The 13,492-nt window shown below is 42.4% G+C and overlaps 1 protein-coding gene across 3 annotated transcripts in view; it reads right to left on the reverse strand.

Annotated features, from left to right (window-relative positions):
• Positions 1 to 3,074: 3,074 nt before the first annotated feature.
• Positions 3,075 to 13,492, reverse strand: part of CLNK (cytokine dependent hematopoietic cell linker) — a 159,861-nt gene continuing 149,443 nt past the window's right edge. For all 3 annotated transcript variants that reach the window (XM_019716570.2, XM_074321391.1, XM_019716571.2), the window contains exons 17-19: positions 13,315 to 13,392; positions 12,447 to 12,602; positions 3,075 to 5,789 (exon numbers count right to left, since the gene is read on the reverse strand). In XM_019716570.2, coding sequence (XP_019572129.2) covers positions 5,643 to 5,789; positions 12,447 to 12,602; positions 13,315 to 13,392 — 381 coding nt within the window. In that variant the 3' untranslated portion in view covers positions 3,075 to 5,642. The remainder of the gene's footprint in view (positions 5,790 to 12,446; positions 12,603 to 13,314; positions 13,393 to 13,492) is intronic.

Consider the following 13,492-nt stretch of genomic DNA (forward strand, 5'->3'; position numbering starts at 1 on the left):
ATTTAAAGGTTAGCTGTTGTGTTTCATTATGAATTGTTTGAAAATATTTTTAGATTTTTCTGACTATGAGTAATTTAGGAATGTATTGTTTAATTTCCAAACATTTGGAAATTTTTCTAGACATATTGTTATTTATTTCTAGTTTATTTATTTTGCTCAGAGACTGTAACATATTTTTCTATTCCTTTAAAATTCATCAATACTTGTTTTAATTCCCAGAAGATGGTCCTTCTTGGTGAATGTTCTATGTGGACTAGGAAAAAAGAAAGTGTATTTCATATTTGGTTTGTGAACTATAGTCTCTATGTGACAATTACATGTAGTTGGTTGATGGTGTTGTTAAAATTTTCTATAGCTTTATTCATTTTTGCTTGCTGATTTCATTAGTTTCTGAGAGATGTGTATTCAAATTTCCACCTATCGTTGTGGTTTTGTCTGTTTTTTCCTTTTAGACACACCTCAGTATCCATCACCAGGGAACTTTGTGGAAAACAAGGTTTATTACTCACAAATCCTGGAGGGTACATAGCATGCACGGGGCCACACAACAAGGTTGAAAGTAGAGACAGAGTGTGGACCCAGGGTTCTGCTTTTACTGGGGTCGAGGGTGAGGGGCCTAGGGTTTTTCGGGTTCACTCTTTAATGGAGGATTTAAAACCTAAGAGCAGGAGTTAAAGCACCAGAAAGGAAAAGAAGGATCACAAAAGGGGTCAATTTTCTAGGTTATCCAGGGCTTTCTAAAAGGGGAATTTCACAGGCAGGGCGGCCTAGCTCTTTATCTAGCTGGCAATGTGTTTATTCCAGATGGATGTCTTTGAAATGGATGCTTTAGCAGCCAAAGCTTAAGGTCAGGCATTTACATTATAATCAGAAAAGCTAACTGTCAGGCACCTCCATTACAATATTCTAGCTAGTAGTTGAGAATTTTTATTTCTTTACATCCTCCGCACTTCTTGATATTATCTGAATCCTTAATTTTGACCAATCTGATAGATGAAGGGTGCTGTACAATTGTTATTGTAATTAGTGTTTCTCTGGCTACTCTTGTAGAGGTAGCTGGTAGGTGAGCATGAAGCCTAGTGTGCAGTGGGGGCTCCTAGGTAATTGCTCTGCTCCCACAAGCCTCTCAAGGAGCACAGAGGGACGGTTTAGGGTTCACTTGCCCATTTTACTTCCATCTAGTAGGGAGACAGGGAGTCCACCAGCCATTCTCCTGCAGGTTGCTTACTCTCCCGGCCTCTTTTGAAACGTTCCGGCTAGAACCTCCTTCTGTGTGGGTCCATTGTCCAGCTTTAAATGCCTTGTGACTTTGTCTAATTTTGCAAACCTTGAAATTCTGCTGTAACGAATCTATCAATCTTTCCCTTTATGAGTCATGTTTTACTTTTGTTTAAGAACTCTTTCCCTATCCCAAAGTCATAAAAATTATTAGAAGAAAAACACAAGACTCAATTTAAAATTTGCTTGTTGGGTCCATGGGAAATTTATTTTGGGATTTGATTTGAAGTAGAGACATAGTTGTATTTTTTTCCCATATGGTGAGCCAATTGCCCCAGATGCCCTCAATCAATCAGCTGTCCTTGCCCATGGGTGCTGCTTCTATTGGGTTTACTTGTCCATTCAGTAGGTGGTCACTGCTTGACTAGCGACTAGAATGGCCTAGAACAGTGCCCTAAAAATACGAGCGTTCAAAAACAGACTGATGAAGTGTGTATGCTTCTAAAGCTTGTGTTCTGGGGCATCCTTCAACTCTCTGCTTGAACAGCCACCACGGGCAACTTTCCCTGACTACCCCCTCCCCCACACATCCATTTCTGCTCACCAGTGAATGGAGGTACACGGGAGAGGATTACCAAAGCTATTATTCTGCATTGTATGCTTTTAATTACATGTGTACCTTGCCTGCCAGGCTCTTAGCCCTCAGTCACAGGGATTAGGTCTTTTACATCTTTATACCCAACATCTAGCATTTACTAATGCTCATCTATCAAAAATTATTCTAGAAATTTTGTCATAAATTTATTCTAAATATGATTACAAAAGGGCTTCAGGAATAATAGGGCATGAAACAAAATTAATTGTAGTTTGAATTCCTTTTTCTAATAGAGACATTTAATTACATAATTTGCTTTCATTTCAGTTGGTACAGCTGTAAATCATGAAATGTTCAAAAAAAAGTAAATGTGCTCAGGTAGAACAAATATTACTCAGGATGAACAAAACACACAAATATATAACGCTAATCATTTATAATATAGACCACATTATTAAACAGGTAAAATTTGACTCCTCTATAGAAATTAGAGCACAATACTTAATTGATTACTTAAACACATAACCTACACACACACATTACCCAAGGGGGCGGTTTTCCATTAAGTAAATTTGGGAAATGTAAAAATTTTCTGGTTGAAAACTTTTTAAAGCTGTCTCAGCTAAGCTTCAGCAAAGTACCTAAGATTGGCCTCACTACAAGCACTCAGTGATAAGTGCTAAACTGGAAATATAACAGAGTAATGGGAAACCAACTTAGATTATCTTATTTACTGTGTACTTATTTGCTTTTCTGCTTAGTACACTGCTTTATAATTCCAACACCTCTAAGACTGCTTAGCAACACATACATATTCACACACAAACAAGTACTTACAGGAAAGTGTTATTAAAGATGAGGAAGGTATCAATTGGTCCAAATGAGAATGATTTAGTCAAAAAGAAATATTCTTGAATGCACAGATGCTATAATCAGATAAAGCTAAAATGCCACTGCTCTACTGAGCCTAAGTGTGAAATGATACTTTTCAACTGAAAATGAAATAATGTTGAAGAGTTGAAGAGGGATCAAAGCCCTTTGGAGTTTGGGCACGCCAAGCCCAAATCACTGAACTTTTAATTACGGATTCAGTGAGCAGCTAGACACTGAATGGAGAAGTGTTGTATGAAGACCTTGGTTCCAGCCATGACTGTGTCACTAAGATTTTGGCCAAGGAGGCATGGTTTCCTCAATTATAAAATGAGTTAAGAATACCAACCCTGCCTTCTTTACAGAACGGTTGTAAGAATCAAGAACAAGCAACATGTACATATCCTTATTCTTTAATCATCGATTACAATCAAAATGTCATTACAATCAACACTGAGAACCGGAATGTCCCTTTGGCCGACATGGAGCTGGGCCACTTGGGTCTCCCTTTTAAGAAGACCTTGTTGATCATCGAGGTACCTGACAGGTTCCAGCCGCAGTGCTTTCTGGGTGTCCCATAGCATTTGAAGGTCATGTTTTTCCGGGACAACCCCTGCCAATGACTTAGCATGGGGGTGTACGGAGACCTGGCCATTTCTGCCCAGTATGGGACTCTCTTCTCTGTGAGCAATCTTTGCTCTGGCTCTTACCAGGGGGCCGGCCAAGGCTTTCCAGTACTCCATCTTAGTCTGATGCTTTTCCTACTCATCCTCCTTCCTTCCTTCTTTCCTCCCACAAGTGTCAGACCTACAGCACAGCACAGCCCGAAGTCACTCCCTGTCTACTCCTGTCCCTGTTCGCCTTTATCTTTCTCAGACATTACTTCTAATAAATGTTTGCGCCTCTAACTCTTGTCTTGGCATCTGAGGTCCAGAAGACTCAACTAACATGGTTCCTCAAACCCTAAAGACCTAAAGCAACCCCTGTCACTATTTTAAATTTTCTATTTCTTTTTATGGATTTTCATATGTGTAAGTATTGTGGGCATTTTAAGATGGTCAATTTCTAATTCTATTTCCTTGTAGCACCCATCATGCACTTAGGAATAAGAGGTACTAAAACATAAGGCATAAAATGCTAGCCAGGATCTATTCATCTACTTAAACAACAAGAAGAAAGCCAGACACATTTCTTGAGGACACAGCATGGAACGGTGCAGCCCCAGTGAATAAGTGAGTCAGTAATCTTCCAGTAGCTTTTTAGAGTGGTGACTAGATTCTTCTTGCACTGGAGCCTGTGGTTGCCCTGCGGAGTCTGTTTACATGCTGGGCCTGAGTTGCTCAAACCCGGTTGAGAGTGAACAGCCACCATACTGCCCTCAGCTCTGATCAGTTTCTTCCTTAGGGGCCAAGGTCCAATTTAAGCACGCTTGTCTCCTAGTTCCCCTGTTACTCTGTGCAGATAGACTCCAAGATAAGCTCAGTTGGGTCTCAAGAGTTCCAGCTTTACAAGGAGCACCTTCATTCAGTGCTGCCCATAGCACTTAGAGGCATTAATTCACATTGATCTTGTGAAAGGAGACAGCTGTGCACGGGCTCCGCTGGTTGGTAGATGCTGGGAACTCATCTCCGAGTGCTCATTGTCTGCTATTTTGGACAAGAGATAACAATGGGCATTGTTTGTTTTAGTTTCATTGCCCATCTCTTGCCTTCTAATTCTATTTTGGTTATCCTTCTGCGTTAAAGCTACAGTTACATAAATACTCCATGAATTTTCACATGGAGGCTTTGGTAACATTAGAAGGCATTGTGTACTCTTAATTTCAACCAGAACTCTTTAAAACAAACAAACAAAAAAGTCGCAACACAGAAAACCTACTGCACTATAGGAGTTTATTTATTTATATATGTTAAAGTGGATAAATCTGTATTTCAAGTTCTCTCTCTCTCTGTCTCCCTCCCTCTACCTCTCTCCCTTCCTCTCTGTAATTTATCTTTTTAACTCGATTGCAACATTTCATAGCACAAGGAATATACCTGGGAAGATGTGCTCAGAACGAATCAGGCAAAATGGATAAAAATCTGGGCTTGCTTCTTATACTGAGTAAGATCAATAACTCCTTTGAGCCTCTTTCCTCATCTGTATTGTGAAACAGGAATATAATTTGATCCTCTTAGTCTTGAGTGGGACCATATGACGTGTGCAAAACAGCACTAAGTGGAGAGCAGTCTTTTTCCTTTGAATGGAAATCCACAACTTTAATTTTTGAAAACTATACTTTTATTCCGATTCAGCTAACTTTCTTACTATATGAGTCCGCTAATCCTATTTGCCTTAAAGCCACTCTAAACAGAATATCCTGCAGACTGGCCATTTCACACCATGGTAAAAGCATTTCTGATTTCTGTCTTTAAAGTGATATTCACAAGTGCTCTTTTTTTTTCTATACCACATTCCTTTCCTATAATTGAATTTCCAGGATACCAAATTAAATAGAGCTAACATTTGCCAGCACATTTGGCATAAGGAATCATGAAAACACAATACATTTTCATGTCCAAACAGTTCTGAAATAAAGGCCGCACCAGGTCCTATAAAAGAGCATACGAGTAGATTTGGGAATCTCACCTCGACTTGTCATGTGTTAGCCACACACATTGAAGCAATTGTTGTGACATGTGTTGGTCAGTTGTAACAGGAGTAGAAGGACTATCTTTACAATTTTGTCTTTAGAAGATTTGTTTTTAAAAGCTAGGTTTTATTTTTGCATCTTATAAATATTTCTTTTGTGGCTTGAGCTTTCAAAACCATGATTGATTTTCCAATTTCCACTATAGAATTTTTTTTCTTTTTTTTTATGAAGAAATGCCTTTAAATCCACAGAAAATAATCTTTTGAAATAAATGGCAAATAACAGAGGCATTGAATCCACTGAGCTGAAGAGGAAACAAAGACCAAGCTACCAAGGTGAGAAGTGTCTGTTGAGAGCCAATGGCTGAGTCAGGTAGCATTGTTCCCTGTGAATCCCAGTTTTATCTTTCCCGTCAATTAGTATAATTGGAAAATACTTGTAGTGTTCAATGATGTCTTCCACTGAATCGAACTTCTGAAACACAGAAAGGAAAGTTCATGAAAATTAAATACCTTCTGAGTCCTCAGGGTAAAGTACAGATGTTTAGTTTTAACTTAGAAAAGAAGTTAACTCATTAAACATTTTTTCAATTGTAAAGGTGTGTCCCAAAGTGAGTTTTAAAAAAATGGATGTGGCAGTCAAGCTCCTGAAGGGTGGGTGATAAGAATGATCAGATAACGAGGGAGAATAAAGGCACTTGGGGAGAGCAAAGGTGAGGAGGCCAGGGCAGCTCTCAGCTTCCCGTGTTTACCAGAATCCAGGCTCTGGTCAAGCGTCCTGTTGTTATCACAGGTTACCTGGGGGAAGCCATTCAGATGAGTTCCATGAGTTAACTGCACCGCAGGCAGCTGCGGGGAATCTGGTGCCTCCCTCACCTCGTCCACAATTGTGACAAATCAAAATGTAGAAGACCAAGGCTTGCCCTTCACTTAGTAAGTTGGTGGGAAAGGCCTGCAGTGAACCTCCCTCCTGCCAACTTCTCTTGTTCTAATAATTCTAGTGTAATTAGAAAGACCGATGATGACCGCAGGGCGGCTGGTAGCTCTTCACCAATTTAGATTCCTGTCCTGGGCTTCTTGTGACATAAACGGCAGATCATTACACTTTTATGTTTCTAGAGATAAAGCACTGTGGCGATTTGACGGATAGTAAGATTATTTCAACTTGAGGGGAATCAGGAAGTGCTTTGTTGAAGAGAGAGACTTGAAATGGGCTCTACATTCTGGGTGATTTCGACAGATCATGGTAGAGATGACACAGCCTGAGGGAAGGGCCCCACAGTGGGGACAACTTGGGGAAAGAGTTGTGGAGGGACAATGCCCCCACAGGGACCAGTCTCGGAGTCACTCCATTCCTGTTCTTGCTAATGTCTGCATCAACAAACCTCCCATTGTCCCACTTCAGCTCATTTGAGTTGGGTTTTGTCTTTCCCACTGAAAGATTCCTGATTAAATCTGTAAGTGACTTGCTCCTCTGGGCCTGTTACTGGATCTGTGCATGGTTATTAATGCGATAAGCTATCTGTCTACCCCTAGTAAGTATACAATAAATATTAGTTCCTGCCTGATGCTGAGAGGAGGTGGTTGTCCCATTGTCCAACGGGGGATAGTAATGGGGGTAGTAAATGAAGGGCCCGTGGAGCCCACAGACCTGCGATCCAAACGGGTCTCTCCCACTCACTAGCTATGTTTCTTACACCCTCTGTCTCCATTTCTCCATCTATGAACAGTGATGGTAATATTGGGAAGTACCTCTGAGCTCTCACAATGACCTTTGAAGGCCATTGTGAGGGTTAATTAACACATACACAGCATTTAGAAGAGAGCTGTACATACAGTGAGCGCTCAGTAAGTGTCAGACATTACTATGACCTCCTCCCTTCTGGCTTTGCTGCGAACATGAGGAAGGAGGAACGAAACCACTGGAGAAGTTTACAGACGATCAGTGAAGACTTTAGGAAGAAAGGAAATTTTTGTATTTCATTTCTGGTTATAAAGTAAAAACACTTTTCTCTCTCTTTCTTCACACTTGACAAAACCAAAAGTGATTTAAGAGAAAAAACTTTCCATGGAGAACTCTTCTACATCATCGGTTCACCCAAAGGCACAAAGGAAATTTTCTTTCCTGGTATGAATCTTCAGAAGGAAAATGTTTGCTTTGTATTCTCACTCCTGTTTTCTTTAGGAGGGTCCCGAAATAATGAATTCCATTTTAACCATTTTTATAATTTGCATGGATGACATTTTATATGAAATTGTTGTTTCAACAAGTAGGGAGCAAGCAAGGCAGGAACAATAAATTACACCGTCATTTCTTATTGTTGAGTTCTGGTGATAAGCCTGCAGCTGGCATACTACCCTAAAGAAACTTTTACAAAAATTATAATCAAGCTCTTACTTTTACATTCAATGATTTTTTTCAGGAGGACAGCAAATGTCACCCTAACATTGGACCTTAAAATTTGTTGAAACCTTTTGTGTTTGCCCTATCTACCCACTGTAGGCAATGTTTCACTGCCTGGACGGTAAATAAATCCATTTGGGTACACACATGGGAGTGAAAAAGAACAGAGTGAAAGAGAGAGAGAGTGGTAAATGCAGAGAGAGAGGGAGTCGAGCAGCAGGCAGGGGAAGTGAAAACGACTCCCATGGGTAAATGGTCTGTGTCTTCTAGTCTTCAAAGCTTAATTTATCAAGTAAACATCTGTCATCATTATCAGCCACTGATCGTAAACATTGCAGGACAAGGAAAGGTTTGATGATTGACACTGCTCCCTTCTACGAGTTCTCACAGAAATGTTGACACGTGACTCCTCCACTTAGGCAGGGCTGACATTAGTAGGGGAGGACGCTCTGCAGACTATGAATGGCAGGTGCCTCTCTGGCTGGCAGGGCTGGCATTCTACCCATCGCTCAATATTCCCAATCTTGCCTCTGCTTGGGTGCACGCATAGATAGACAGGCACAGGTTCACAGGTGTCTCCTGGGTGGCAGGGACTCCACCTTACTTCATTCTGTCCCCAGAATGGAGCACTGAGTCTAACATAGTGTAGGCATCAAATTAATACCTGGCCAAGAACTGAGCAAATGGGTACAGTGGTCCCCCCAAATATGCCATACCTTCATCCCTGGAATCTGTGAACGTTACCTTCTATATCAAAAGAGTGGCTATTACTTTATGTGACTAGAGTTAGGATAAGTTGAGAATCTTGGGAAGAGGAACTTCTCCTAGGCTATCTTTAAAAGCAATCATGTGTATTCCTGTAAGGCAAGCAGAGGGAGATTCATTCCGAGAAGGGGAGAAAGCAGTGTGACCAGGGAGATAGAGATTTGAGTGGTGTGGCCACAAGCCAAGGAAAGCCAGCAGCCACCAGAAGCTGGAAGAGCTTCCAGAAGGGGTATAGCCCTGCCGATGCCTTGACTTCAGATTTCTAGCCTCCAGAACTGTGAGAGAATACATTTCTGTTGTTTTAAGTCACCAAGTTTGAGGTACTTTGTTACAGCAGCCACGGGAAACTAATACACTGGGTACTCCCTAAATCTGAATTCAGACATGAGTTTCTAGCTCATGTGGCTAACAGGAGGAACCAAATACCTAATATGCAGTAAAACAGACCTTTCCAGACTTATTCTTCACAGGCGTATGTGGGTTGCTTGCCTTCTCTGCTCATGAGAGTTTTCTGTGTGCTTGCCTGCCTTCTAGGGTGGGGATGCAGTGGGGAGACCTCGTCCGGGCTCTCCTGGCCACATGTGAGCTTTTTCCCGCCTATGCCCAGGGGCGCACAGATCTAACAAGAGGGCTTTCAGGACACAGTTAAAATGAAAAAAAAAAACCAAAAAACAAAAAACAATACTTATTGAGCATCTGCCCTATGTGTCTTGCACTCTGCTGACATCAGCTCATCTTAATTCAAATAACTTCCTTGAGACAGGTGTTGCTGCAGTGTATGTGTGGTTAATTCTAAAGTGTACAAGACAGCCAAAAAGCCATACAGAATCCAAACTACCCTGGAACCCTGCGTCTCACTACGTTTTCCCTGCAGAGTCAGAGTAAGATGCTGTTTCTTTATTTGAGCAACAGCTGAAGAAGCTACTAGTGGGCACACGTTTAGCAGAGTCCCGCTGTATCAAATTCTGTTATCTTCTTTTTTAAGATGGGAGAGTCTTCCTGAGCAAGACACAAGGCTCCCACTGTGACAGGGCTGAGGGAATGGAGAGAAATCGTAACTGTCTCACTCTTAGATCAGGGCACGGCTCCTTCAGCGGAAAGGCAGGAAGAACTACCTGTAAACGATAATTTTCCACCCAGTTCCTGGCACATAGTAAACTCCACGTAAGTGTGGACTATTATTCTGGGATGTTTGCAAGTGGGCTGTGGATTGTTGGCATTTGGCCACAATGTTATCTGAGACTATATGAGGAAGTCAGTATTTTTGCAGACTACACGGAACCCCAGCTTTGCCAAGTGCTAGCTGTTACCGTGGGCCAGTTACTTAACATTTCTGTGCCTCAGTTTCACCGTCTATTAAATGGAAATACGGGCAACATTTACTTCACATACAGTGTTGTTATGAGGATTAAATCGATCAAGCTAGTTAATCATTGTTAACTGCACAGAATAGTGCCCGTGTGTAGAAAACATAGGTAAGTGTTAATTAAATCAATACATGGAAAGGAAACTCTTGCTTGGAGGATGTACGGGAGGAGAAAAATGCCTTAATCACATACAAAGGTCTTCTTAGAATAGGCATTGGAATCCTTCTGGGGTTCCGGTTGAGAATAATTAGAGCAGTTCACCTGGCAGCTGATGGTCTAATCTATGGGGTGTCGTAGATGACAGCTGTTTACCTGTCGACACAGTCAGTGAGCGGGTGACAATCTGATGGAATGTCATTAGGATGTTACTCAGAGCCACTGTTGTCTCTTTTATTAGCAGGTCACAGTATGGCTTCTTGGGAAAGAAAGCTGTAACCTCTTCAGGTCTCAGTTGCTTCTCTGGTGAAAGGGGTTCAATAGTGGGTCCTTTCCAGAGTTTCAAGGTCAAGTGAGAGAGCAAATGAAACAGCATCTCACAGGGGCTCTGCGGGCACACGTCAATGCGCATGGCTTCCATATTCTGGATTCTCTAAGGAAAGGAGTCCTTCATCCCAAGCCTTTAAAAATCACATTAAACTTGTTTTTAATGAGAAACTTTATGAGTTGAAAGAAGATATAGAAGGATAAAGGGATATTGAGCTGGAAAGTCCATTAACCATAGGTATCTAGCTGAGGGAAATTATAGCCTCGATGCTAAAACGACTCAGTCATAATAATGAAACTATAATAACTCACATTTATGGTGGAGTTGATACGTTCCAGGCAGTGCTGTACTCCACATTTATGGACTCACTGATCCTTATCACAAAAGGAAAAATTGGCGGCTATTTTCTTTAGTTTTGACGTAGCATTTTCTTAATCTGGCTGTATTTGGCAGATTGATATATTAATCTATTCATTTGTACTCTCATGGATGCCAAAACTTTCCCGGGCTGTAGCGAAGCCTGGTGGTCTGACGTCATGGCAGCTTGGCCAGTGCTGACCACAACTCTCCAGCCACCCGTGATTCTCAGAAAAGTGCTCTGGGTCAGACACTGGGTTTAAGCGGAAATCTCCACGAACCTGCTCATAGGAGTTGCACAAATGTGCCCACCTGAAGCATTTTGGCAGCCCTGGCAATATTCCTTATTTTGATATCTATTGAAGAAAAATAGATATTTGGTGTAAGTTCTGGTTTATTACTGTATTAGTTTGCTCGAACCTCCGTAACAAAGTACCACAGATGGGGGAGGGTGGGAGGGATTAAACCTCAGACATTTGTTTTCTCACAGTTCTTGGAGGCTTGACGTATGAGAGCAAGGTGTTGGCAGGGAGGTTTCCTTGGAGGCTGTGCTCCTTGGCTCGTACATGACCGTTCTCTCTCTGTGTCCTCACATGGTCGTCCCTCTGTGTCTGTGTCCTAATCTCTTATAAGGACACTAGTCATGTCGGATTAGGACCTGCCCTAGTGACCTCATTTTACCTTAATCCACTCTTTGAAAACCGTATTTCCAAATACCATCCGTCCCTTTCTGAGGTTCTGGACTTCAACATATGACCTTGGGAGTGAGGGGACACGATCCAATCCATAATACACACCAACAGATAAAACTGAGGTCTGGAGACGCTAAGTGGGAATCACTGAATTATAGAAATCTAGACTCGAAAAGAATATTTACATCTGAGGAAGCTAAAGCCCAGAGAAGTTACATGGATAGTCTGAGCTCATAAATGGTGACCCAGACATGGAACCCGACTCTTCCCTCCTTCCTTCCCTCTATTCGTTCTTTCCTTCCTTCAAGAAGAATGGAAAGAACAGCCTGTCCTTGCCCTCTCACCACCTATATGTCTCTAGCCATTTACTTAATTTTCTGAGCCTCCGTTTCCCTACATGTAACATAGGAACAACTGTTATGTCAAAGAGTTGTTGAAAATTAAAAAGGAGGTAATGCAGCTCAACCAGGCCGAGCATAAACCTATGCAGTGAAAATCCATCTCCTTTCGTTTTGATTTATCGATAGTTACGAGTGAGTGCTTTAGTTGATTCATTCTTTCACCTGGTCGCCTAACAGCGGATCTGTACTGATAACGGGTGTGTTCCATGCAGTACTAAATGCTGACTGAGGTGAGCTCACCTTCAATTTGGGGATACAAACCTACGTACGGATCCCTAACACTAACAGATATCATCAGAAGTGCCTGCGGTGGGAGTTCAGCCCTGGGGCTGGAAGGAATGTGGCATTCATGTGGAGGCTTCCTGGGAGGCAGATTTTAGGTATGTCTTGAAGAGTGAGTTTTCTTTAATGGGCAAAGCAGGACAGAAGATGCGTGGGATGGTCAGGATTGGGTGCTGGCCCGGGGGCTGAAGTGTAAGCCGTGTGCGGGATGCTTGTGGAAGGGGGCTGGGAGGGTTAATTACATTCTCCTCCTCCAGGGTGGGGTCCTTTTCTCCTGTCCTGTGGCCCTGGGGATGTGCAGATGCCTTGGCCAGCACCCCCCAAACTCGCCCTTTATTTGTCTTTGACATGGAAAAGGGAAGCCATTGCATTATACCCACTTCATCTCCTCTGAGTCCTGTCCCCAGGGCAAACTGCTGGTTCCTCTCCAGGAAGCGGATTTTCACATTGTAGACTTTGTTTCCATAAAACACCACCAAAACGTAGGGTTCAGCCTGGGATTTTGTGGAGCAGTCTCGGACCAAGAAAGTGCCATCCTGAAGCGAAAGGCAAGAATGATTATTTCCTCAGGCATGCCAACGTCCCACCCTCGCCATGGTGACAACAGTGATGCTTGCGTGGATGAGATTCCCCAACGGCTTTAATTTTTGGCAAACTAGTTCTTGATTCAGTTTAATTCAGTGAGTATTTATTGAGTGTCAGCATGCATAAGGGTTCTTGTTACTGTCTGAGAAGTGCTGCAGTCAAATCATGGCACCCCCTTCTTCCAAATCTCCTGACATTCCCCGCTGTCCTCGGCGTCGTGCCTGCAACCTAGCCTGACAGTCAGGGATAAATGCACCACCCTGTTTTGTGGTTTTATCTTGTGTCACTTCTGTAGTCTCCAGTCCCTGCCTAGATCCTGGCTCTAGTCACGCCACCACTTCCCAATGGCACCATCCTGCTTTGGGGCTGCACCGAGTAGCCTTAAGCTCGGCAATGATTTTGTTACAATGAATCTGGGCAATCCTGCAATCTAAATCATCTTTGGTAAATGGGAAACACATTTTGACAAAACTAACAGACTAATAGAAAAGGAAAATACGAAGTCATTCAACTGGGATATTGTTTTCTGAGTGTTTTGGGGGGAGAAGGCAGAAACGGGCATGAAGGGGGAAGGGGGGCAGCAATGACTGAGCGCCCAGCCATTGGCGGAAGGACACGCTGGGCCGTACACATTGTGGAGATGGACCCCACAGAAGGCATTACCTTGTTCTCCTTCATTAACGCCTCTTCTACTGCCTGGCGACTGTACTCGCCAATGTACCATTCTTTGTGCTGGACATCCTGCAGGACAGGTTAAATGATGACTGTTTAGGGGTCAGAGGGAGGCACCAGTAATTTAATTAATGAAAATTCACTTTTGTCCCCACAGTGCTGAATCACA

The sequence above is a fragment of the Rhinolophus sinicus genome, linkage group LG02 (genome assembly GCF_036562045.2).
Source record: "Rhinolophus sinicus isolate RSC01 linkage group LG02, ASM3656204v1, whole genome shotgun sequence".
Classification (NCBI taxonomy): Eukaryota; Metazoa; Chordata; class Mammalia; order Chiroptera; family Rhinolophidae; genus Rhinolophus; species Rhinolophus sinicus.